Source organism: Sarcophilus harrisii, chromosome 6, assembly GCF_902635505.1.
Source record: "Sarcophilus harrisii chromosome 6, mSarHar1.11, whole genome shotgun sequence".
NCBI classification, from domain to species: Eukaryota; Metazoa; Chordata; class Mammalia; order Dasyuromorphia; family Dasyuridae; genus Sarcophilus; species Sarcophilus harrisii.
Window position 1 is genome coordinate 237,797,457 of NC_045431.1, and position 26,839 is coordinate 237,824,295.

Below are 26,839 nucleotides of genomic sequence, written 5' to 3' on the forward strand. Positions count from 1 at the left end.
GCTTACGGCGTTGTGCTGCGACTTTGGGTTCCTCATCTGCTCTTTTTCCTTGTTTCCACCCCCTGTATGTGCCTTTTTAAAACCCCAGCTGGTCTAGGAGTTCCCTGTGTAGCCACATTTGTCTCTGTTGGCAGCCTACCTTTTTTGCTTCTCAGTGGAATAATTTCTGCTTCTGTTTTATATATTTATTCTTAAAGGCTTCTCATTCTCCCAACTTCCCCTATAAAAGATTAAGCCATTAAAAATTTTTAAATAAATTAAAATTTAAAAAAAATTTAAAAAGATTAAGCCCTTGTACCCTTCCTACTCATGCTCTGAAAACCCTGTACCCATTCTCCCCAAATCTAAAGATTACATGTAACTCTACTCAGCTTTTCTCCCCCTCCTGATGACTGTGAACTCGGAGAAGAGGGGTCACTTTCCCCCATCTCCGTTCCTATTGTTTTTTTTCTTTAGTCATTAAGTCGATCAATGAGGATTTATTCTTTAAGGACTTATCTGTTCCTACGCTAGCACTGGGAGGCAAAAACCAGTAGCACAAGTAGGCGCTTGCAGTCCACTGAGGATACAAACCAACAAATGATACGTACAGAGGAGTTACAGACGTAGCTTCTCATTGGCCAGCATCAGGACCAGCGCAGAAATTTCCTCCACTAATTTCTCTATCTTTGGAGGGGCAAAATGATCCTTGAGGCAAGTTATAAATTGATCACCTCCCTTATCTTTGGTCCAGAGAGAAAATGATAGCAGAATGCAACAACAGCTGAGGTCTGCCCTGGCCCATCACCGCACCATCCCGTGCCCTTTGGGACCTATTTCCTGAATGCCCCATTGGATTCCCTGTGGGTCCCGGAGGGCTGTTGTATCTCTCCACCATGGGGAAGTAGCTTTTGGGCCATGTTTCCTCTCCAGGTTCCCCCATTTCCCCACATGTACCATTCTGCTACATCAGCCATCTATTCTGTTGGGTCTCGGGCCAAATCTCCATAATAGCTATGAGATCGAATCGACGTGAGTGACAAAGATGGACATTTTCTTGCTGATTATCTTCTTGGATACCGTCTCCCATGAATTGCTGGTTCTCTTTTCTGTTGACCTTCATCCTACGCCATAACTGGCGTTCTCTGGAGCCCAGGCTTTGGGATCTGTATGGAGAGCTTTTTCTTTCTCTCCCTTTTCAAGCTTTCTTGATCAGTCATAGAACTCCAAGGATATGTATACACACACACACACACACACACACAATGAGACATGCATGTGTTTATGTATATACATACATGTGCAGCATATCCCAAAAGTCTTAGTGCAGTTTTAGGCGATTAAGGATATATATAATATACACACATACACACACACACACACGTTTATCATTGGCTCTTGTGAGATGTATTCCATCCCTGGTCCCAGAGCAAAAAGCCCAGCATTCTTATGTTTTAAACTAAGGTCCAGAAATCTCAGATCCCACCTTCTGAATCCTGCTCAGTCAGCTGGGATCTTTCTGGATCTGCCTTTCTTCTTCGAATCCCTTACTTTCCATGACAGTTGTGATAGAAACATCACGAGCACCCTGAGGGCATCTGGTTTTTGCTTAGGACGTTATCAGCTGAATTCTTTCTGGTAGCAGCAATCCTGTCTTTAGGGAATAGGAACCTGTTTCTGTTAGTATGTTTTGCCCATGTGATCTAGCCCAAGGCAAGTCAAATTAAAAGGTGTTGATTAAGCCCCTACTGTGTGCCAGGTATTCTGTTTCTGGTCTAATGGAGGAGACAATCTGGAGACAGTGATGTCCAAACAAGACCCATTAAAGCTAAGCTTAGACTAGGGAAAGGATCAGTGTTAAGAGAGTTGGGGAAAGGAATCTATGAGTTGTGTTAGGAAGGTCGAATCGATAGGTCTGGGCAATAGATTGGACGTGGGCAGCAGGAGGAGGGAGGGAGGGAGAATGAGAGAGGGTAAGGGATCAAGGATGACTTTGATCCTGAGTAGTGACACCCATAGTAGTAGCAGAGAAGCCAGATAGACAAAAGAGTTTGGAAAGAAAGATGAGTTCAATTTTAGATCTGTTGATCTGTTGTTTAAAATGTCTGGATCATCCAGTCTGAGATTTCCAATAGGTAATTGATCATACAAGGCTGGAGGTTAGGAAAGCGGTAAGGGCTGGATATGTAGATTTGAGAATCATCTACAGATGGTCTTTGGCCATTGAATCTAAGGGATGCAGTCAACAAACTAAATAGTCCAAGAAGGAGAAGCGGATAGAGCAGGAAACCAAAGTTCTAGAGCCATTCGGGTTGTACCTGACTTTTTATCATTGATGAGCTAAGAATGGATTATTTTCCCCTTTTATAATACAAAAACCATTCTTTGCTCATGGTCCCTAAAAAAGCTGGCTGGAGGTTGGAACTGACCCTGAAGCTGTTGTTTGCTGACTCTTGGTCACCCAGAGCAAGTGCACATGACCTAGAGTAATATCCCGCAAAGAAAACTAAAGAGCAGTCAGACAGGTGGAAGGCCCAACAAAGAGCAGGACAAAAGTCCAAAAAGATGAGAACTGAGAAAATTACCTTGGGAAAAGAGAGAGAATTATATGTAAAAGAATATTGGCAATTTTGGAGAGAGCAACATCAGTTGAACAGTGAAGTCAAAAGTCAGACTGCAGGAAGTAAGATAGTGCGAGGATAGAAAGAAAGTGAAGGCCTCGGTCGTAGACACAGCCTTCGCGAGAGGCTCATTCACAGAGGGATGAGAGAGGGGACAAATGGCCAAGTGAGGATGTAGAGACGTGTTTGTAGGCAGGATAGAGGCAGCCGGCAGACAAGAGCAGTGGGAAACGAGTGAGAATGGGAGGAGGGACGTGCTGGAGAAGCCAGGGTGGAGTGGAAGAGTTGAGCGCTCTTCATGAAGGAGGACATGGTGGCAGAAGACAAGTGAGACCAAGAGAAGAAGAGAGACCTCTCGGTGAATGGCGTCAACATTTCCTCCTCTTTTTTCCTCTCTTGTTCTCCCATGTAAAAAGAGGGAGTTGGCTTGAGAGACTTCAAGGTCTACTGGGGACCTAAATCTTATCATTTAATGCCTATAGAAGGTTGCCAGGGTGTTTTAAATGCTTACAGTGGTGGTATTAGGCGACTATTTGGAATTAGCAAACTACTTGCTCTTTGGGAAGGAGCTGGGGAGCAGCAGGATTCTCTGAGGGCCTTTCAGCGGTCCTTTGCTCGTAGGGATCTGTGACCCAAAACAAATCTGGGCTCCATCGGGGTCGGCTCATACCCAAGAAGGAAACCCGTGAGCAAACAAAAGTGTGAACGAACGGGCCTGGTGATGGCCGAGGTCCCTCTGAGCTCTGTATCCTCCGAGCCTTCAGTGCCCGTTGTCTCATTTTGAGGATGGAGTTTTCATGTTCCCTCCCCGAGGACCGTGGGCAGAGAAGGCTTGCTCTCCAAAAGCAGTCCTGGGGTGAGCTTTTGTGAAAGGGCTTTGCCTTCCAGAGTGATTTACCATCCATTCCCTTTCTGTTTCCAAGCTTCAGTTCGGAAGAAGAAGGGTAAGGGGAAGCTCAAGCTGTGTTGTTGTGGCTGTGCTGTTGGTGACGCTGTCTGCCATCGTCCTGTCGCACAAAGTGGCCCCTTGTCACTGTGCCGTCCGGTCCCGCTTCAGTGGCCGTCCGGTGTCCCATGAGCCTCGTTGTTGTTTCCAGCTTGTCTTGCCCGTGTGATGGATTATGGCTCCCAGAGAGCGGTTCCATCTCCCAGCCCCTTTCCCCCCTCCCGTCCCTTCGCCCTTCCCCGTTCTCTCGTCTGTGGCTCCTCTCTCTCGTGTTTCATTTTCCTCCCCAGATTCTTTCCTAACTTTCAGGTGCAATAATGGCAATAACGCCTCCTGCTTCAGGTTCAAGACCGTCCCCCCAGGGTCCGGAGCTTCCCCAGGATGCATGTGGGGGGCTAGGAATACAGCCCCTGATCGCATGGGGCTGACAGGGGGACGGTCCGTCCTCCACTTTTTCCCATGTCGCCCTGGGGACGCCGTAGCCGGGGCTCACCTCAAGCCCTGAGGCCTTGGCTTCCTCCGTGACTCAGTCTCCCTCCTGCGAGGCACCCATGAGTACTGGGGATGGCTGCCCTTTGTTCCACGTGCCACAGAAAATCCCTATGATATAGGAAACATCTTGGGTCCTTCCCCTGAACAAATGTACAAACAAAACACACCTGTTAATCAGTGAGACGGGCGATTGTCCGTTCTGGGCCAGCCAGTGACCCGTGATGTCACCGAGGGCAGCCCCGCCCCTGGCAGCCCACACGTGTCCAGCCTCATGATGCAAAAACAGGAGCAGGATTTCTGAACCTGTGGCCCTTCTTCCTTTGCATGCTCTGCTGCTGACCTGATGGTACCGAGAAGTCCCTGCCTCTGTCTCTGGGAAGCCCCATGTTATAGAAGAAAACCTCTGACCTTATCTGGGGGGGGGGGGGGGGGATGGGAAAGAAACGGGGTTGGGGAGGGGTCAGCGGGTCACTCAGGCACCTGAATCACCCCCACACACACTTTCCAGGAAATACGACGTGAGGCTCCCCAAGCCCACTTGCCTTTTGTCGCCTTCCCTTACTTCTCACTAGAATCACTGATAGGTTCCCAAAGGCCACAGCTCAAGGCTGCTGCTCTTGGGGGTTGGGAGGAAGAACTCGATGGTCAGACGGCGTTCCTAAAGCAAATCCGCCTCCCTGGCCAGCCCCAGCCCCAGGAGTGCACACACCCGGGCCGGACTCTCTTCTGTCCCATGATGCCCCTTTTTCCTGGGGTCTCTATTTTTCTTTCCTTTTTAGCCAAGATGGCATGGCCAGAGAGGTAGGAGGAGAGCCGGTGGCCAGTACCCCAAGCCAGCACTTCCCCCCAAAGGGCACCTGCGTGGAGAGCTCGGGGATCCTTCCTTCCTGTTGGCCCCCTCCCTGCCACCAGTCTGGGGGGCGGCTGGCTGCACCTTCTGAGCTGCTCCCAGATCAGACCCCCGTGCCCATACAGCAGTACATCGGGAAAAGTGATTCATGGAATCTGGAACACGGATCGCAATCTTCCAAAAAATGAGTTGCATGGAGGGTATTTCTGCAAAAAGTAACCTTCACTTAAAGGCCACTCATCAGATTGCGGAGTCCTTTCCCAGCAGCCTGAGCTTATTAAGGGAAAGTCCTTGGCCACAGTCTAATACCACCAGCCAAGAAAGGACCCCCTGAAAAATTATCCGTGTGTATGTTTTAAAAAGGAAGGACCCCCCTGTTTAAAAAAAAAAAGAAAAGAAAAAGAAAAAAAAAAGCCCCATCCCGATCTGGCCTGCAGGAAGTAAGCCGTTGTCCTGATGCTCCTCCTTTCGGCCATGATGCTCTGGGAGCTGGGGAAGCAGAGCAAGCTGGGAGAGACGGACCCTGCAGCGCAGGGCCGCGTCCTTAGCCTCTGGCTCTGTGGCTGCCCATCCAAGTGGGAGGACGGGGAGCCCGATCTAGGCATGCCCAGTGAGAAGACCAGGAGGCTCCAAGCTGCAGCACGGCCCGTACATCCTCGGATATCTTGGTGCCATGGAATAGAAAAGTAGCCTTCTCCTTTTGTCTCTGGGTCCCCAACGCCAAGCAAAGCACCTGGCCCTTTTTATTGATTTATTTATATTTTCTTGTCTCATCCTTCCTCTCTCTGGGAAACTCCTGAGGAGAAATCCCAAATAAACTGCTTGTTCAAGCAGAAATCTCTCTCTTGTTTAGGTTCCTGCTCTAAAAAAATTTAATTTAAAAAAAAAAATCAGTCATTCTAAATGTCAGTGAATAGTGTTCTGGGCAGCCGGGAGAAGGCACATGTCAAAACACGGGCATCCTGGAGGGAAGAAGCCAGGGCTTTTTCATTAGGTTCAATATGGAAACAAAGAAAATACATGTTTGAAATGAAAATGTGTGGGGAAAAAAAGCCTTTCCATGTAGACGAGTCCAAGAGAGCCGTCTCTGCCCCCAGCTCAATTGCTCGGGGAGGATCTGGAAAAGAACAGCAGAGAACACCTTTGCCTCCAGCATCTTCCAGCCCAGGATGGGCCCTGGACATTCCTGGCCTCAGCTGCGCTTGCCCTCAGTGATGGCCGGTTCAGGCTGCAGGCCTTATGGGAGAGCAGCCAGATGCAGAGCTCGTCACTGGACCCCTGGGAGTCAGCAGCAGCGGCCTGAGGCTGGTGGCCATTCTCCCAGCGACCTGGCCGCCGACCAGGAGCGTTCTCCATCATGTTGCAGTCAAGCTGTGTCAGCTCTATTTCCTTTCCAACAATCCACTTTAAAACTACCTGCAGGTAGCCCGCCTTGAGATCAGTCAGTGAGCATTTATTATGCACCTACTGTGTGCCAGGCATTGTGCTAAGTGCTGGCAATACAAAAAGAAGCAAAGGGCAGCACCTGCCCTCGAGGAGCTTCCGGAACTAGCCTGTTGTAAAGGGCAGAAGGTGGACAGGAGCCCCGACCTGGTTGCAACCCCCCTGGCTCCTGGGACTTCCCGGCGTCTCTCCCATTTGGTGAAGCCGCTTGCCCCCCTTTTTCTTGGAATACTTCCTCTGGGTCCTTCCTGGGCACACCTGGGCAAGGTTTTCTTAGAGCTCAAGGGCCTGAGGTCAGGTTGCTGCCCACTCGATCGTCCCAGGCTGCAAAGTGGTGAGCTTTGTTTCTCCAGAGAAGAGCTGGAGTATTTATTATTTCTGATGCTATGGAAAAGCATACTCTTTCCACCAAAAAACAATTGGAAAATGCCTCCTCCTGCATTAATTACAAATTACAGACATGTCCAGTCACCCCGAGCAAAGAGCTTTTACAAGAAGGCCACTGGTGCATTATAACCAAACTGCCAAAAGCCTATTCTGCTCGCCGGCCCCCGCACCCTCAAGGGCCGGCAGCAATCTAGGCTGGCACCTGGGTCCCAGAGACCCCAGGGACCGCTGCACAGTGCTGACCACCTGAGCTCTCCCCTCGGCTCTCACCTGGCACCGAGCCTTTGTCCCCGTCTGCACCAACCCCCCCTCCCCCATCATGCAGGGCAGTGTTTGTGAGGGAACGGGAGGGGGCCACCCGATCCACTGCCTCTCTGTTGCCTTTGGCACATTCCCACAGGCTGGTCACAGCCACCTGGCTAATTAACCCTCCCCAAAGACGCCTCAGCGCATGGGGAGGAGTGCTTCAAGCACGGGGAGGATTCTGGGGCAGAGTGGAGGAAGCAAGTGGAGAATGGACAAGGTGGCCTCAGTGGGGCTTCTCTGTGTCAGGCTCCTGCCATTTCAGCCCTCGGATCACATCCCAAAAGTCAGCTTAGTTGGAGTAGGAGGAGGAGTTTAAGAAAGTGGCCCAAAGGTTCCTGCTCCTCGGTCCGAGATCCCTCTGCTGGGCACGTGCTCCCAAGTGGATAAAAAACAGAAATGTCTGGATACATCACACTGGATACACATAACACTTTTTGTAGCACAACAAACTGGGAACAAAGTAGTCTCCTAATGATTGGGGATGGCTGCACAATCATGGCACATGGCTGGAATAGAGGCTTACTGGACCATACGAAACAATAGGAAGGATCCGCAAAAGCAGGGAAGACTTCTGCGAACCCCTGCTAAGGGAAACCAGCAGAGCCAAGAAAATGGTTTCTACGATGACTCCAGCAATGGGGATGGAAGGAACAAACACAAACGGTGCAAAACGTGCTTCTCCTCAGCCTTTGAACAAAAGTGGGCTGTGGCGGAAGAGCATGCAGACCGTCAGATGCAGCCGGAGGGTCAGCTAGTTCTGCCGCCCGGCCTCTCTTCCCTTTTATTCTTTGCTATTAGGGATTGCTCTCAGGGCAGTTTAGAAGGGAAGAAAGTATTTTGAAATGAAGGAACAAAAATAACAGTTAAAAAAATAATGCAGACACTGTTGTTTCTCTTTCCTAATGATCTTTGCTTAGGTCAGGAAAGAAGTCAATTATTGCAAGGTTTTTGGGAAAGAAGTCAATTACCGGAAGGCCCAAATTGCTCCTGGCTGCCAGCAGCTACCATCCGTGTTTCTGACTTCGGAATTGTTCGCACTTGCAGCTTCTCTTTTTTTTTCCTTCAATAAGAATGTTGTGAAGAGGATTTTTGTTCTGTGCCCTTCGACCTTCTAAAAGTGGGAGCTCCTGGGAATACAGATACAAGCAGAAAGAAATTCGGACCCTGCCCTCAGGGAGCTTCTGTTCTGATAGAGGAAGACATCACATTCAATGACGCTCGGGGGAGTAGGAACTTCCAGAGAGTCTGGAAGTCAGGGCCTGGAGGTGACCCTCCTGCAGTGGAGGTGCCATGGAAGATTCTCAGTGAGAGAAGGAGAATGCGGGATGGACTCGTCGCCGGCCTAGTGAGAGGCGAGGGGAGAGTCCGGTCTTGGGTCTGTTTCAGAAGCTCAGCTTGAAAGATCTGCGAACTCACAGATGTGGCCCTTCCCTCACTGAGGCAGCTATAGCCCAGGCTTGGCCATCTCCTTCCATCCTCCCCCTCAGAGGGGGAGAATGGACACGCACAGGAAGCCAAGTTGTGCCTGAAAGGTCTTTCCCATCTGTGACCTCATGGGGTCTGTGGAGTAAGGAGTTTGGTCCCAGGAGAAAGAAGGGGGCTCACCTTCCTGGGCTGCCCAGGCTTTTTTAGGCTACTTCTCACTGGGAAGGATTTCCATGTTCATCCTGATTCTCCCTGTCATTTCAAGTTAGTTTGAATCATTACTTACATCTTGACCCAAATCATCCTGGAGGCAAACGCAGCCCTCAGCCACCTGACGGCCTTTCTGAGGGTAGCCACCATCGAGTTCGGAGGCTCAGACCCCTGGGTCTTTCTTGTGCACATTTAGCACAATGCCTGGCAAACTGTAGGTGCTTAATAGATGCTGCCTGACTTCCTGGCCCTGTTGTCTGTGGCCCCCGGCATAAGTTGCTATTTGTCCCCAATGAAAGACTGTTCTGCAGATGGTTTCCATCCGGGCATTCTTAGGTTGCTTTCCTTCTTGCTCAGGATTATTTTTTGCAACCAAAACCTTGCTAACGGCCACGGGTCAGTGAAGGAGGCTTCTCTTACTCCATCATGGCGACTGGAATCCAGAAGGTCCTTCAGGAGACCTGTTATGGAGCAGTTTGAGCAGCTGAATGTTCAGTTGCTGTATCTGTACAATGCCAGTGGAGGGGAGCAGGGAATGATTGATGTCCTTATATACTTGATTTTTTTTAGTAGAAACAGAACTTTATTTTTAAAATCCGATATAGGTATGCAGATTTATACAATAATCTTGCTGCACAAGAAAAATCAGTTAAAAAGGAAAAAATGAGAAACAAAAAGCAAACAAACGACAACACAAAGAGTGAAAATGCCACGTTATGGTCCACGCTCGGCCCCCACAGTCCTGCCTCTGGGCGCCGGTGGCTCCCTTCCTCACGAGATCATTGGAGTCATCTCATTGTTGGAAAGAGTCACGTCCCTCAGAATCGATCCTTGTATCCTTGAAGAGCTTTCACGGCTTCCTCTGGTTAGTACCAGAGGACAGAACCAGGAGCAAGGAGAATGTTGGGAAAAGCTCCAAGTGGTGAAAGGTGTCCAGGGATGACCTGGGCTGGCTCGGGTAGCAACGGGCTCCTTGCTCTCTCTGAGCCAGATGTGGACGTGGCAGTGGAGAAGGCGGCCGGAGCGCATTCGGGCTTTAAAGCCCCCGGCTCCCTTCTAGCTCCGATGTGCTGCGATTTCTCTTCGAGAAGCAGTCGTTAGAATTAGGGATCTGCCATATGCCAGTGTTGGGCACTAAGGATACGGAATCTCAAGTCTTTGTTCTCAGGAGTTTAGTCCACAAGATAATCTGTGACCAGGAGCTTCCACTCTTGCTTTCGTGCTCCATGCCCAAGGTTCCCTCTCAGCCCTACCCAAGTCCCCAGCCCACCGTAGCATGGGATGGTCCCTGCAGTCATAGGTTCTCCTTATCCGGAACCAATAGAGATCATGCAGTCTGGTTAATGAAGGCCTCTGGGGACAGCTCATGCACCAGGGGCTCCTCCTTTCCCAGGAGCTCGAGCCCAGCGAAGTCCCCCACAGCCTTCTCCACCAAGTCCCGCCTCCGTGGGATCAGAGCAAAGTCCTGGCCCTGCCTCGGCCCCGGCCCATGGACTCCGCAAGGGCTGCTCTCACCGCAGCACATGTTGGCAGCCGGCTGAGGCGCTGACAGTGGCTGATCTGTCCCCACCATCCAGGCGGCCGTTCCCTGGAGAGCCTGGCAAGGGGCTTCCCCAGACACGGCCCCAAGTGCTGGCCTGGGGGTCACCGGCTGGAGCCCCAGGATGGGCTTCTGAACTAGCTGGAGGAAGAGCCGGGCGGCAGCTGCACCTCCTTCTGGCCAGCCCTGTCCCTCCCCTCTCCTCCCCCGCTCCATTCTCCGGTTGCCATCTTTCTCACTGGTCTCCATGTTTTAGTCTCTCTGCACTCCAGCGTTCCCTGTGGCTCCGGAGCCCTCACCGCCTCTTGATGCCTCAGGAAGAAGTGAACACTCTTGGGCCTGGTGTTTGAAGCCCCCACGATCCGGCTCCCACTCACCTTGCCAATATTTCATTTTTGTCTCCCCCACAAACTCGGCGTTCCTGCCCGAGCCAGCTCTTCTCCAAGCGCAGCATTCGTCTGCAGCCTCGATGCTTTTCAAAGCCGTCCCCCCCTCCTCTCCCGCCTCCTCGAATCCCTCCTTCTCTGACCTCGGAGCCGCTGCCTCCATGGACTCTTTTCAGGTTTCCCCAGCCCTCCTCCTCCCCCTCCAGTCTGTGGTATACTTATCTGTTGTGGACCCATTTCCCTTCAGTGGGATGTAAGCTTCTTGGGGGCAGGGCCCAACACCTCGCCCAGTGTCTTGCATACAGCTGGTGTCTAATGAATGCTTGTTGGCTTGAGAAGCTCTGGCCTTGGGATCAGGAGATCCGGTGTCTAATCAGAGCTCTGTCAGTAACGTGCTGAGTGAGTCCCTTTCCTCTCTCTTCCTCCATTTCCTTCTCTGCAAAACGGGAGGGTTGGACTCTCAATGGCTTCCGCTTGTAATTCTGGGACTCCAAATCAAGCAGAGTCTGGCAGGAGATGGGGAGGGGGGGGGGTCTGGGGATCAGGAGTCCCGAGTTCCAGCTCAGGCCTCCCCCGCCTCCATGGCCATCCTTGGGCCAGTTTCCTCATCTCTGAAATGGGGGAAACAGCATCCACCTCCCACCGTCGCCACGAAGCTCAAAATGGCTCAAACCCAAACAGCGCTTTGTAAACCTTACAGGGAGTGCGCCGAGCCCAGCTTTTATCATTGTTGTTGTTGCTTCCCCCTTCATTGTGTCCGGAGAGCGCACCAGCAGCCAGCCCCTCGCCCCCTCCGAGCCCACAATTATGTCGGGGTCTTCAGGCTTTCCCAGCAGCTCCCCAGGGTGGGTCTGGGAAGTCTCTGGTGTTGCTTTGGTGCCTTCTGGATGTCTGCAAGGGGCGTTTCTTCTGTCCCCGTGTCTCAGTGTGTGTCTCTGTGCCAGGGGACGTGCTCTGTGTGTGTGTGTCCATCAAATGGTCGTTCCCCGTGACTCAGCTTCCTCTTCTAGGGTCACCAGGGGTTTCTTTCTTGCTCCCCATCTTTTGTGGGTTTTTCCCACCAGCACATTCTCGCCATCAGTCTGGCTCCCTGGCCAGCCAAGGTCCCACACGATAAGCTGTTATTGCTTGGATGGGCCACCTAGAGCCCGGAGCAAACCCAGAACCTTGGCCCAGTCTTGGGGCAGGGGTGACCAGAAGCCGCTCAGAGGCAGGGGCCAACCTCTCATGGCCCAGCCCCCCAGCACTGAGGTCCACCCAGGGCATAACAGGGTCCTGTGGCGGCCGGGCCCCCCAACAAAGCCAGTCTCCGGGGGTCTCGGATCCAGAGGCAGAAACACTTGTAGGAGTCTCCCCCAATTCTGGTCCATCAGCCCCCAGACGGACAGCCCCAATTCCTGACCGTGACATCCTTAGGAAAATGAGAAGGCAGCTAGTCCGGCTGTGCCTTCGGTGAGAATAAGTGCTGGTTGGCTCTCGGCACCAGCCCAACGCCATGAAGCCTCTGGCTCCCGGGGTGGGGAGGCGGGCAGAAGGCAGCCTTCAGGCCCTCCCACTTCTCTACAGCAGGTTTGATGGCCTGTCTTGGGGTCGTGTGTGTGAGTGTGTGTGTGTGTGCATGCGCGCGCGTGCATGCTTGGCTGAAAGAAATGTGGATCATCCTTCTTTAATCAAAGAATCAAATGCTTAATCACTAACCAATGGATTACTTACTCATTTCCATGCACACTTCTCACACACATTCACACACTCTCTCACACACACACTCTCACACTTACACATACTCTCACACTCACACTTACACACACTCACACATTCTCTCACACACTCACACTTACACATACTCATACACACTCACACTCTCACACTTAACATACTCATACACAGTCACACCTCCACTACGCCACCTTATACTTCCATCCACATCACACATTGCCATAACACCACTCAACATTTCACACCATCACATACGCACATTCCTCTCACCTGCACACCTCTACTTATACCACTCATCACCACACTTATCCAACTCACTTGAACACTGTTCCTTGCCACGTATACTCTCAGACAAGCTTCACCACTCATTCTTCTCAACATTCACATCACCCTACTTAACTTTCGTACTCTACTCTTTTACACTTATACTTCACATCACTTCATTCACTGACTTTCCATTCTCATCAAGCCTCCGAACTTACACAATCACAATTCACACTCTCTTACACACCGGACCAAGACAGGTCAAAAAGTTCCCTGGGAGGGCCAAGGGGCTGGAGCCTTGCTGGCCGGGCTGGGGCAGAGGTGGCTGTGGTGGAGCCACCCTGATGTGCCAGGGCACCCGCTGGATGTGGAACTGGGGGCCTGGGTTGGAATCTGACTGTTCCCTATGTCCTGGGTATGACTGCACAAGTCACTGAAGCTTCACTGAGCCTCAGTTTCTTACTAAAAAGGAGGTTGGGCAAGATGACTCCCAGAGCCCTTCTAGAACCCTGTGACTTTCTGACTTATTTCAGAGACCTAGAACTGTTCCCATTCACTGTGTGCCTTATTTCACTGCTCTTTTACCAGATGCTCAATCAAGCATCATCCCCGAATTTAAAAACAAGAATGAAAACAAACTGAAGTCGGATCTAACACCTTTGGGATCCTGGGAATGGAGAGAGAGCTCCAAGCCCAAAAGACACGAGTTCAAATTCTGCCTCTGGCCCCTAAGGGCCGTGGGACCCCTGGCAAGGGGCCAGGCAGCTCTCTGGGACTGTAAGCTGGGAATCAGAGAAGTTCCTGGCCTAGTTTCTTCTAAAGGGGCTGGAGAGCCCGCCTCTTGGCCTGCCCTGCCCGAGTTCAGCCCATTTGGGGAGACCTGACTTGTAGCATGCACTGGCCTTATGTGTCACTGTTTTACCGATGCCATAACTCATCCCCTGGTAAAGCAGCTGAAGCAACTCGAGCTGTCTACCCTGGCTCCTCGGGATGGCCCCAGCCCAAAGGTTCTTCCATTTCTGAGACCCTTCACATTTTGAAGGTTTGAAGAAGAGGACCTGGTTCGAGGACCCTGGCAACCTTGGCTGATGAGCTTAGGCTACCAGATGATGCGGCCAGTCTCTGGCGCGACTCCTTGTCCTTGCACCCTCCCTGGGCTGACTCTGCCCATTGTGAAAATGCGAAAGGCGACTTTTGGCCTTGGAGGACGCGGTCTCTCCCTCGGCCTCGGGAGACCCGACGTCCCACTGGGGGGGCGGGCTGGGACCGCACCACTTTTCTTCATTGAGAGCAACGTTTGCTCTGTTGCAGATAAAGTCGACGAGGTCGTTCCAGCTGCGCTTCATCGAGGACGCAGGTAAACGCCCGACCTGGAGTCGAGAGGGCGACGCATCAAGCAGCGCCACCAGCAGGGCTCCTCGGCCTGGATGCGGAATGCAGACTTGGAGCTGGGGAAGGTCCCTGAGGCTGCATGTGTGGAGTGGAGTGTAGTGCCCATGTGGAGAGTGTGAGTGGTGCTGTGTGTGTGTTTTTGGTGAAGTTGTCGTTGCTGAATGTGTGTGTGTTGTGAGAGATGGAGTGGTGAAGTGGTGTGTGGTTATTGAGATGCTTGTGTGTGCGTAGTAGGGTGTGTGTGTGAGTGTGTGTGTTTGTGAGTGAGTGTGTGTGAATGTGTGTGTGTTTGAGAGAGTGTGAGTGTGAGTGTGTGTGATATTTGAGATGTGGGAGTGTGTATGTGAGTGTGAGTGTGTGTTTGAGAGAGTGTATGTGTGTGAGTGTGAGTGTATGTGTGTGTGTGAGAGAGTATGAGTGGTGTAAGGTATTGTGTATATTGAGATGATGTGTGGAGTGTGTGTAGTGAGGTGTGTGTGTGTTTGAGAGAGTGTGAGTGGTGTAAGTGTGTGTGTGTATATATGAGTGTGTGTGTGAGTGTGTGTATGTGAGTGTGTGTGTGTGTTTGAGAGAGTGTGAGTGGTGTAAGTGTGTGTGTGTATATATGAGTGTGTGTGTGTGTGTGTGTATGTGAGTGTGTGTGTGTGAGTGTGTGTGTTTGTGAGTGAGTGTGTGTGAATGTGTGTGTGTTTGAGAGAGTGTGAGTGGTGTAAGTGTGTGTGTATATTTGAGTATGTGAGTGTGTGTGTGTGTATGTGAGTGTGAGTGTGTGTTTGAGAGAGTGTATGTGTGTGAGTGTGAGTGTATGTGTGTGTGTGTTGTTTGTGTTGGGATTTGGGGTTCTTACCCCCCTCTATCCTCCAGAAAGGAAGCCAGCAGACCTGGTGAGTCAGAACTGGGTTCAAAGGTCAGACCGGCCGCTCATTAGCAGGTTGACTTTGGGCCTCTGAACCTCAGCTCCCTCGGCCTGAGGAAAATCAGGCCAGAGCAGCGACTCTCAGCTGCAAAGCCAATGAGCTCTGCACTCGTCAAAGCAAAGCTGTCAACGCTGAAGAAGTCCCAAAGGGGTCAGAGGGAAACCTGCTGGGATCAGAAGCCGGGCTTTCCGAGGGACTCTGAGACAACGCCATTTAAAGAGAAAGCCGGCTGGGCCATCCAAGGAGGTAACAAGTCACCCAGGAGGGGGCTTGCCGGGCGCCGTCCTAGGTGCTGAAAAATGAACCCACTTCTCATCCCCTCAAGAGGCTGACAGCGCCCCCAGATAATCACCACAGGTGTGGAGGACGATCACACAGATGCCGGGACATGTCTGGGAAGGCGTCTGGACAAAGGGAGAGTCTCTGAGAAGGAGAGGCGAGACTTGGGGGAATAGGGAATGGCTTGTTCCCACACCTAGAGCCCGGGAGAAAAGCGTCTGGAGAGAGAACCAGACATCCAACTTGACTGGAAAGCAGTTTGTCTGGAGGAACCCTAAGAAATGAGTCTATAAATGTAGATTTTCCCAGACCTATTCTGAAAATAATAGGGATCCAGTGATGGTTCTTGACTGGGGAGGGACCTCTGTCTTGGGAACATTTTTTGCAGCTGTATGAAGTGAGGATGAATGAAAGAAGGGGGAGATGAAACAACAGGAAGTTATTCGAGGAGTCCCCAGGAGGGGTGATGAGTTAAGTGAAAGAAGGGCCCGGACACACCTTGAGAAGGTAGAAACGGCAGAAACCTAACAAGTGATTTTAGATTTGGGGTCAAGGAGAGCTGAAGTCAGAAATCGGGGGGCTGGGAAGAAGGGGCCTCAGCAGAAACAGGCGAGTCTGGAGAAACAGTAGTTTTGCCAAGAAAGATAATGAGTTCTGCCTTTGCGATTGGCTGGGACACCCATGGGAATGTAGCCCAACAGGCAACTAATGATTCCACTGCAGCATTCAGGAGGAAGAAGCAAGTTAGCAAGGCAGAGTTGGGAGTCGTCTGCATATTAGTAATCTTGCCCCATGGGAGCTAAGGAGATCTCTTACCGAGAGGGTGTCCAGGGGAGGACAAAACCAGAAGAAAGTCTCAGGTGGGGCCTGGATGAAGACCCAACTAAGAAGACTGAGGAGAAATCCAAAAGAATGAGAAGAGAAGCCAGTTGTCCCTTCCCTGGTGTTCATGGATCGATTGCAAAAAGTGTCCAAGAGAGGATGGGGCACGGTGTCTGTGGCTACGGAGAGATTAAGGAGGGAGAGAACTAAGGAATCACCACTGGGTTTAGCCTCCAGAGCCCGCTGGTAACTCTTCATCTGAGTGATAAGACTAAAATCCAGACTCCAGGGGACTGAAAAATGAATAGGAGGAAACGGAGGAGACCTGGTGTGGATGATTCCTTCTGTGATCTGGAGGGTCAAAGGAAAAAGAGCTAAAGGCCAGCAGCTTGAGGGGATGGTAGGATCACTTTTCCCAGGGAGGGGGAGAGGGAAACCCCAGGTAAGGAGAGATTGCAGACTTAGAACTGGAGGAAGTGCTCCAGTGCAACAGTCTCATTTTATAGTTGAGGAAATCCTGACTTCAGGGCTTTGTGCCAGGAAAATCCAATGTAAAGTAATAGGGCCCCTGCTCAGAGTCACGGATATACGGGATTAAAAAATAATTATTATTATTATATTGAAATGCAATTGTGAAATTAAAAAAAAAATACAAGTCCGGGGATCCCTGATTTCTTTATGGAAAGGAGTATAAAATAAGGGAGGAGGAGAGGTCATAGCAGAAGGCCTCAGTTTCCTCAGCACCACAGAAGACAAAGGCAAAGTAACAGGGAAGGTGTTAGGAGACTTTTGAGGAGATGGTTGGACACAGTTGCTGAGGGGAGTGGGAGAGAGACAAGAAGGGAAGGAAAGGCTTGCCAGGGCCAGGTGTCAGGAAGACCCAGCTAGGATAAATGTGTAGTGGACCCATTCACTCTGGTGGGTCTGACTTCCTCCAGGGGCATTGAACTGCAGCATAGGGGGAGCAGAGGATACATATGGTGGAGTTGCTTCGGGGTTCATGAGCAGGGAGGTGATGGGGGAAAAGGAGTTAGGGTGGTGGGTGCTGCAGGACTGAAACAACCAAATTCAGGGGCCAGACTAAGCTCCACAAATTGTAAAGCTCAAAATCGGTGTCGCCATATTGGAATTCGAATATGGAATTTCTGGCCGTGTAACCTTCAAGGAGTTCCCTTCTCTGGTTTTTGGCTTTCTCACGTACAAAATAAGGGGGCTCAGGGAGCTCTGAAATCTCTACTGGTATTGAGTCTTAGGGCCCACAACCCCACACTTTGCAAACTAATAAATAAGGCACAGAGAGCTGCATTGACTTATCTGTGCTCACACACCTTACCAGTGAGAAAGTCTGGATTAGAACTCAAGTCTTGGAAGGCTCAGAACCAGGCTCTTGTCACCATAAGTACAACAGTGACCCAGGAGAACACGCTCGAGAGTCCTTCCCAAGTGTGACTGGCTGGAGCCTATATTCTATATGCTTTCTTCTCTTCTGTTTTCTGTTTTATTTTATATTTGTTCATTCATGAAACCACCTCAAAGTGGAGCCAAAGCCGACTTCCAAAAAAACGAGTCATTTAAACCTGGTTTCCTCAGCAGAAAGAGATCGACTCTTTTTGAGAACTAATGTGGCAATGTAGGAAGAGGGCCGGACGAATTGATAAATGGTCAAAGGATATGAACAGACAATTCTCAGACGAAGAAATTGAAACTATTTCTAGCCATATGAAAATATGCTCCGAGTCATTATTAATCAGAGAAATGCAAATTAAGACAACTCTGAGATATCACTACACATCTGTCAGACTGGCTAGAATGACAGGGAAAAATAATGATGAATGTTGGAAGGGATGTGGGAAAACTGGGACACTGATGCCTTGTTGGTGGAATTCTGAATATATCCAGCCATTCTGGAAAGTGATTTGGAACTATGCCCAAAAAGCTATCAAACTGTGCATCCCCTTTGATCCAGCAGTGTCTCTACTGGGCTTATACCCCAAAGAGATACTAAAGAAGGGAAAGGGACCTGTATGTGCAAGAATGTTTGTGGCAGCCCTCTTTGTAGTGGCTAGAAGCTGGAAAATGAATGGATGCCCATCATTTGGAGAATGGTTGGGTAAATTGTGGTATATGAATATTAAGGAATATTACTGTTCTGTAAGAAATGACCAACAGGATGATTTCAGAAAGGCCTGGAGAGACTGACATGAACTGATGCTGAGTGAAATGAGCAGGACCAGGAGGTCATTATATACCTCAACAACAATACTATATAAGGATCAATTCTGATGGACGTGGCCCTCTTCAGCAATGAGATGAACCCAATAAGTTCCATTTGTTCAGGAATGAATAGAACCAGCAACACCCAGCGAAAGAACTCTGGGAAATGACTATGAACCACTACATAGAATTCTCAATCCCTCTATTTTTGTCCTCCTGCATTTCTGATTTCCTTCACAGGCTAATTGTACACTATTTCAGAGTCGGATTCTTTTTGTACAGTAAAATAACTATGGACATGTGTACATATATTGTATTTTATACTTTAATATATTTAACATGTATTGGTCAACCTGCCATGTGGGAGAGGGGATGGGGGGAAAGAGGAGAAAAATTGGAACAAAAGGTTTGGCAATTGTCAGTGCTGAAAAATTACCCATGCAGATATCTTTAAATAAAAAGCTATTAAAAAAAAAAAAGAAAGAAAGAAAGAAAGAAAGAAAGAAAGAAAGAAAGAAAGAAAGAAAGAAAGAAAGAAAGAGGGCCAGATGGGAAAGCAAGAAGCCTAAGTTCAAATCCCATCTCAAAACCTAGAGCTTCATCCCCTGATGGCTCCTCAGAGGTTTTTTTTATATGAAAAAAAGAGCATAGGAAACACCTGGCATCAGAGCTGTAACTAGGGCAGGGCAGTCAGGGATACGCTCCCAACTGCAGAATTTACAAGCCACTGGTGGCATTCATCTGTCTCTCAGTAGCACAGAAGCACTTGAGCTCAGCCCCTCCCTATCCAGAATGAGTTACAATGGGATGCTGCCAGATGCCATATTCCCCTCCTTTCCCTCCTCTTCCCATCAGATAAGATAAGGGCATAATTCATTCCATCCACCCCAGGGCCCAGATTTATTGGCTCTGATTTTTACTGCCTTTCTTGCTTTGGAGTGTTATTAGGAGGGAAATGACCAATAAATTTGAATATGGGCACCGTGTTCCTTCTGTGCCGAGGTGAATGAGAAGGAAGGACAGCTGCCAGCGGGCCCAGAGGCTGGCAGCTGCCCCAGTCACTTGTACCAAAACCAAGAGCAGAACATTTTCCGTAGAGCTCGAGGATGTCCCTGATGGCAGGGGATAACACGAGAAGGATCGTCCTGTCTGGGTCACTGTTTTTGCCTCCAGATAAGACCAGAGTCTCACCAGGGTCTCCTCCCCTCTGGCACCTTCAGAAACACTTTGTCCAAAGGGGAAGCTCAGGTTCCTGGCCCAGGCTCCTAACCCCAGATGGTGCTCAGGGAATGTCTAGAATGGATGGATAAGGAGGGGTTAAGCCCTTGAGGTGAAGGAGAAGCCCCCCCCACTCTACCACTGGGATTCCCCGTCCTTGTTTGAAGAGGAGAAATCTCGCCTTCCAGCTCAGAGAGGCTGGGGTCCCATGCCTAAGCTCCGAGCCCACGGGGGCCCCTCAGAACACAGACCCGGGCCGACCAGCCCTGGACCACGCTCTTCTTTCTCCTGCCCAGTCTAAGGGCCCCTGGAACCTAACCCATGTGCTCTTTGCTTTACAGTCCATTTACGAGCGGCAGGGAATCGCTGTGATGACCCCCACGGTCCCCGGAAGTCCAAAGGCCCCGTTCCTGGGCATCCCTCGAGGTACGATGAGAAGGCAGAAATCAATAGGTAAGACTGTGGTCAAACCCTTGAAAAGCAGCCCCATCCCTGCCCCAGGGGGAGCGCCCAGGTGGGAGAAGGCAGCCAGCCACCAAGCAAACCCCAGGGTGCCCCAGGCCCTGGGCGGTCTTCTTCCCTCTCCCCCAGCAGCCTGCCCCTGCCCATCGCCCCAGAACCCAGGCTTCCCTCTCCCCAGCAGCCTGGCCCTGCCCACCCCCCCGAGCCCAGGCTTCCAGTCCTGCCGGCCCTCCAGGCTCATCTGACCCAGTTTGGAGCGTTCCTGGTTGTGCTACACCTTTTCTGTCTAAACCGATCCCATAAACGAAAGACATCTTGGGCAAGCGTTTTCCTAAGGTGGCAGGACTCGGTGGCCACGTGCTGCTGTCAGGCCCTCTCTTCCCCTTCCAAGGTCCCTTTCCCCGCAGTAGAGGGAATCTGTCCTGGGCCCTCCTGGGTCCAAGGCGTGCCAGAGTTTCCTCTGCTCTGGCTCAAGGCAGAGACTTGGGCTCAAACTGCGCCCGTTGGAGCCTTTTCTCTGGGACAGGCGTCCTCTGGAGCCCCATTATCCTTCCCAGAGAAAGGAAGATCAGCTTTCTCATCTGGACTCAGCCCTTTTCCTGGATAGTCTGGAATTCATTTAACGCACAAAAGTCCCCTTGGCCAGTGTCCGGGTGACTTTAGGGGACGCTGTGCCCACATGTGCCCATGTAGCCCACTCTGCCATTCCAGGGACACTGCTCTGTGTTTGGGGGGCAGGGGGTGCTTTGCTCTGTCGTTTTGAGACCCGACCATCAAAAAGTGTTTTCTGCATTTCTCCTGTTAGCATGTGGCTTGTCTGTTAGCGGGCTGGGGTTCAGGGGGGCCACGCTGCCGAGGGGGCACCCCCCCACCCGGCCGGTCGTGGGCGTGAGTGTAGTGTGACCACTAGGGCCCTGGTGGACGATTGGTACCTAACCCAGTTAATAACCACTGATTTCCTCTTGTCAGACAGCAGAATCTTTCTCTCAGGTTAGTGCCTCTCTCTGGTCTAAGATCTGTAATTTCAATGTAACACCCTTTGCTCCATAAGGTGTATTCGTCAATGGCGGCTCCTTGGAAACCCAACCGTTGGCCAACGCGCCCGGAGCCAGTGGCGACTCTGAGCCCCCGGCCGTCCCCAAAGCCTTGGTGATGCCCAGGATGCTTTCCCCAAGGAGTACGTCCCATTGAGAATACCCTTATCGAATGAAAGTTGTTGTTGTTTTTTTAATCTCGACCAATGATTAGTTCATCAGAGGAATTTCTTTTACCAAAACGCTCTCATTCGGCTCCCTCTGGAAACTTGCATGCGTCCCGCCATCACGAGACGGTCCTCTGCGTCCATCGGTCTGTGTTCCGTCTGCCTGCTTTTCACCCGTGTTCCGTTCTCATTGTTTTTCTTGGCTTTTGGATGAGTGTGAAGAAATCTCCCAGCCCCCAGGCCCCATGAACTGCAGCGATTCATTCTTAAGTTGGGAAACACTTGGGCTTGTTGGGAAAGACCCCTTGTGGCCAATTAGCAACTTTCTCACATAAGCTGCGAAAGATTACTAAATGCTGGCCCAACCCCGGCCCTCCCGCCACTGGCACAACTTTACTGGGCCCCGAGGAAGCTCAGGTGGCCCCTGGGATGCCGCCAATTGTGTATTAGATAGTAAGCTGCAGACCCGCGGCTCTGAACCCGTTAGGGAGGGGGAGAGGGGAGAATCATCCCAAAATCTGTCTGTGACTGGTCAGTTCAGCGGGCAAGAGTTAAGGGCCATGAGGCCCAAAGTTCTGTCCAGGCAGAAAGCAGAACCTTCCGCTGAGCCTCACTTCCCTCATGACCAGACCAAAAGCCCTTCACAGTCTTTATTGGGCTGAGCCCTGAGATAGCCGCCAAAGGCCAAGTTAGGGCCCTGTCCCATGGCCCCCAAAGGCCAAGTTAGGGAGCTGTCCCATGGCCCCCAAAGGCCAAGTTAGGGCCCTGTCCCATGGCCCCCAAAGGCCAAGTTAGGGCCCTGTCCCATGGCCACTGAAGGCCGAATTAGGGCCCTTTCCCATGGCCCCCAAAGGCCAAGTTAGGGCCTGGTCCCATGGCCGCCAAGTTAGGGCCCAGTCCCATGGCCACCAAGGCCAGGTCCCATGGCCCCCGCAGGCCCAGCTCCCTGCTCAGGTCTGACACCCCCACACATGGACCCTCCTGCCCTCTTCCTACACGTCCCACATGAGAGATTTCTTTCTCTCCAGACCCGGAGACGCCCAGTCACTGGCCTGGGCCCTGCTCTGTTGTGTGTGTGTCTGATGCATGTTGTCGCTGTCGAGGTGCCCGGACAGCCGCCTGGGCAGCGGTTCAGTGACCCGCCGAGGCTCCTTTGGGTGACTAACGAGGGTCTCCCTTTTCTGTTTCCAGGAATAACGGAGGAAGAGCGCCAGTTCCTGGCCCCCCCCATGCTCAAGTTCACCAGAAGCCTCTCCATGCCCGACACCTCCGAAGACATCCCTCCTCCGCCACAGTCCCTGCCTCCTTCGCCGCCGCCACCCTCCCCCACCGCCTACAATTCTCCCAAGTCCCCGACGGCCAGAGCCTACGGGACCATCAAGCCCCCCTTCAACCAGAATTCGGTGCCCAAGGTCTCCCCCTCCCCTCGGCCGGAGACCATCGGCACGGTGATGCGGGAGAAGGGCCTGTACTACAGGCGGGAGCTGGACCGCTACTCCCTGGACTCGGAGGATCTCTACGGCCGCAACGCCGCCGCCCAGGCCAACTTCCGGGCCAAACGGGGCCAGATGCCGGAGAACCCCTACTCGGAGGTAGGCAAGATCGCAAGCAAGGCCGTGTACGTGCCCGCCAAGCCGGCCCGGAGGAAGGGGATGCTGGTGAAGCAGTCCAACGTGGAGGACAGCCCCGAGAAGACCTGCTCCATCCCCATCCCCACCATCATCGTCAAGGAGCCGTCCACGAGCAGCAGCGGCAAGAGCAGCCAGGGGAGCAGCATGGAGATCGACGCTCAGGCCGGCGAGCCCCCCGGGCAGCTGCGGCCGGACGACAGCCTGGGCGTCAGCAGCCCCTTCGCCGCGGCCATTGCCGGGGCCGTGCGGGACAGGGAGAAGAGGCTCGAGGCCAGGCGGAACTCCCCGGCCTTCCTCTCCACAGACCTGGGGGATGAGGACGTGGGGCTGGGCCCGGGGCCGCCCGTGCCCAGGGCCAGGCCTTCCAAGTTCCCGGAGGACGAGGTGTTCGGCAGCGAGGACGGCCTGGGCCAGCCGCCGTCGCCCACGCCAGGGGAGCCTGAGAACCACCCGGGCGGCGGCGAGGCCGGGAGTCAGAGCGACCTGGACGGCGCCAGGACCTTGAACTCGGTCCCCAAAGCCAAAGGGCCCGAGAACAGCACGGCACCAGCTGCCAAGGGCGGGAGCGTGGCGGGCCCCGAGAACTACGTCCACCCCCTCACCGGGAGGCTTCTGGACCCCAACTCCCCGCTGGCCCTGGCCCTCTCAGCCCGGGACCGAGCCCTGAAGGAGACGCAGCAGGGGGGCGGCAAGGGGGAGGCGACCAAGGCGGACCTAAACAAGCCGCTCTACATCGACACCAAAATGCGTCCCGGCATGGAGCCGGCCTTCCCCTCGATGGGCCGGCCAGGCGCGCGGGGCCCGCTGCGGAGGCAGGAGACGGAGAACAAGTACGAGCTGGATAAGGACAAGAGGGGCGACGAGAAGAAGAACATGCTCATCAGCATCGTGGACACCTCCCAGCAGAAGACGGCCGGCCTGCTCATGGTGCACACCGTGGACGCCGCCAAGGCCGAGGACTCCCCCGAGGAGGAAGAGGAGAGGGCCGACGGCGGCGCCGAGCCCGGGAGCTCCCCCCCGGAGGTGCCCGAGAGTGTTCCCGAAACCGAAGGTGCTTTACAGGTCGCTGCCGCCGGCCCCACCAAGGGGATGGCGGCGGCGGGCTCCGTGGACGAGCCTGTGGTCTTGCCCTTCCGGATCCCGCCCCCTCCGCTGGCCTCCGTGGATCTCGACGAAGATTTTATTTTTACGGAACCGTTGCCTCCGCCCCTCGAGTTTGCAAACAGTTTTGATATCCCTGACGACCGGGCCGCGCCCACCCCCCCTCCCCCCGACCCGGGGAAGCCGAGGAAAGACTCCTCCCCGTCCCCCCCCCTCGCCCCCGGCCCACCCGCCAACTCCGTGGACGGGAAGAAGCCGGCGGGCCTCTCAAACTGTCTGCCGGCCGCGTTCCTGCCGCCCCCCGAGAGCTTCGACAACGTGGCCGACTCCGGGATCGAGGAGGTGGACAGCCGGAGCAGCAGCGACCACCACCTCGAGACCACCAGCACTATCTCCACCGTGTCCAGCATCTCCACCCTGTCCTCGGAGGGCGGGGAGCCCCTGGACACGTGCACGGTCTATGCAGATGGGCAGGCGTTTATGGTCGACAAGCCCCCCGTGCCTCCGAAGCCAAAAATGAAGCCCGTGATCACCAAAAGCAACGCGCCCCCCAGAGAGGCCCTGGCGGAGGAGAGCGCCGACGGCTTTGGGCTGGCCCTGCCCGTGCAGGCCCCGCCCCTGCCGCCCGCGGGGACCGCCAAGGCCCTCCAGCCAAGGACCTCCAAGCTGTGGGGGGACATCCCCGAGGTCAAAAGCCCCATTCTCTCAGGCCCCAAGGCGAACGTCATTAGCGAATTGAATTCAATCCTGCAGCAAATGAACCGAGAGAAATCCACGAAACCCGGGGAGGGATTGGATTCACCGACAGGAACCAAAACCGCCAGCCTCAGTACGAGGTAAGTGCCGGGGGGGCCTTACCCGGGGGCCGGGCCTAGGACCCGGTCTGGGGCGTCCCCGAAAGTCCAGGGACTCCCCTTCTCAACCTTGGAGGCCGGGGGCCTGGGTCACAGTCTGACCGTCCACTGGGACCCAGTCTGGGGCGGTCCCTGAAAGTCCAGGGACTCCCCTTCTCAAACCCGGGGGCCGGGGGCCCAGGTCACAGTCTGACAGTCCCCTGGGGCCTGGTCTGGGGCGGCCCCCAAAAGTCCAGGGACTCCCCTTCTCAGCCCGACGGCCGTGGCTCAGGGGTTTCTGCCAGGAAGGTCTGCCCTGGATCTGGGCCCAGACCACAGGTCACAGGCGAGAAGGGAAAAGCAGCAGCCTCTTGGTCCACAGAGTCGGGGGCTCAGGGCTGTCCCCTGGTCTGGCCCAGAGCCGCGTGTCCCAGAAACTTTGCCACAAGAAGGTCTGGCCCCACAGGAGGAAGGGACAGACGCGGTGTGAGGGAGAGCCGGGAGGCTGATTCGCAGATTTGTCTCGGATTGAGTCGGGCCACTCATAGTGGAAGAGGTTCCCAGGGAGGCAGGACCCGTCTCCAAGAGACCCACCCCTCGCTCAGGTTATTCAGGGCCTGCTCCCTCAGGTACGGTGTTGGGAGTAGGGGATTCAGAGGAAAATCTATCTGTCCTTCCTCTCTGTGGTGTTAGAGGCCTGTGGTCCATGGGAACAGCCCGTGGTCCATGGGAACAGCCCATGGCCCATAACAGCAGCCCGTGGTCCATGGGAACAGCCCGTGGCCCATAACAGCAGCCCATGGTCCATGGGAACAGCCCGTGGCCCATAACAGCAGCCCATGGTCCATGGGAACAGCCCGTGGCCCATAACAGCAGCCCATGGTCCATAACAGCAGCCCGTGGTCCATGGGAACAGCCCGTGGCCCATAACAGCAGCCCATGGTCCATAACAGCAGCCCGTGGTCCATGGGAACAGCCCGTGGCCCATAACAGCAGCCCATGGTCCATAACAGCAGCCCGTGGTCCATGGGAACAGCCTGTGGCCCATAACAGCAGCCCATGGTCCATGGGAACAGCCCGTGGCCCATAACAGCAGCCCATGGTCCATGGGAACAGCCTGTGGTCCATGGGAACAGCCCGTAGTCCATAACAACAGCCTGTTGTCTGTAACAGCAGCCCCTGGCCCATAACAGCAGCCCATGGGGCCCAAGCCTTGCTGACAGCAGCACCGTTCCCAGCTTCCCCATCCAACAGCGCACCAGAGCTCCAGGCAGGGCCGGGTTCCCCCGAGCCCTACAGTAGGGCTGCAGTACAGCCAGCCCAGGGCACCTTGGGCCCCTCCACTGCAGCCCAGCCCCCTCCTCCTCTGGGCCCAGTGGCCATCAGGGACCAGAGACCAGGCTCTGGGTCTGGCTGACGGGAAGAGGCTGAAGCAGCCAGAGCCATTTGGGCCTGCAGGGGGTAGGGGGAGGTGCCCATGCTGAGGACCTGTCCGTGTGCATCCAGGCGCTTTTGTGCCCGGGTGACTCTTGCCCAGAGGGGGTGGCGACGTCTGGGTCCCCAAGGGAGCCACACTGGCAGCTGAGGCATCTCCCTGGCCACACGTCCCGCAGAGTCCACGCCCCCATACAGCAAATGTCCGATCCTCAAGGGGAGCACCGGGCGGAGGAGGGAGGCCTAGGCTCAGCCACCGCCTGCCCCTGTGCCTGGGCGGCCATCCCGGCCTTGGCTGTAAGATGGGCCGGGGGCAGGGCCTCTGGTGAAGGGTCAGAAAAGGAAGCACTTTTATGGAGCCCAAGCATTCGGAAAGGACCCACCCTGAGTCCCTCCAGAGGGGCCCAGGCCAAGTGACCAAGGGAGGAAAAGCCCTGGGAGGCAGGGAGGATCCCGTGTGTCTCCCCTGCCCCCCCCCCCCCCGGGCTGGAAGGTGAGGAGTCTGACAGGGTGGTCCAGAGAGACAGAGACAGAGGGAGGGGTGGGGGGAAGGAAGGAGAGATAGAGGGAGGAGACCAAGTGAGAGAGCCAGAGAAAGGGAGAGGAGAGAGACACAGTGGGGAGGCGGGGAGGAGACAAGGAAAGGGAGAGAGACAGCTTAAAGCTTGGGGTCAGGACCTTCCACTCCAGCATCCCAGAATTCTCGGCGCAGAAGCTCCCCCCGGGAAGACTCGCAGTGTCGTTCCCACTTTCTCCAGGAGCCGTGGGGA

At 53.6% G+C, this 26,839-nt stretch overlaps 1 protein-coding gene across 1 annotated transcript in view; it reads left to right on the plus strand.

The window, feature by feature from the left end:
- SHANK2 (SH3 and multiple ankyrin repeat domains 2) overlaps positions 1–26,839 on the plus strand; it is a 539,915-nt gene that overhangs the window by 498,968 nt on the left and 14,108 nt on the right. The window contains exons 20-24 of the mRNA XM_031943606.1: positions 3,524–3,544; positions 13,877–13,922; positions 19,526–19,860; positions 20,839–20,859; positions 22,262–24,638. Of these exons, the coding sequence (XP_031799466.1) occupies positions 3,524–3,544; positions 13,877–13,922; positions 19,526–19,860; positions 20,839–20,859; positions 22,262–24,638 (2,800 nt within the window). The remainder of the gene's footprint in view (positions 1–3,523; positions 3,545–13,876; positions 13,923–19,525; positions 19,861–20,838; positions 20,860–22,261; positions 24,639–26,839) is intronic.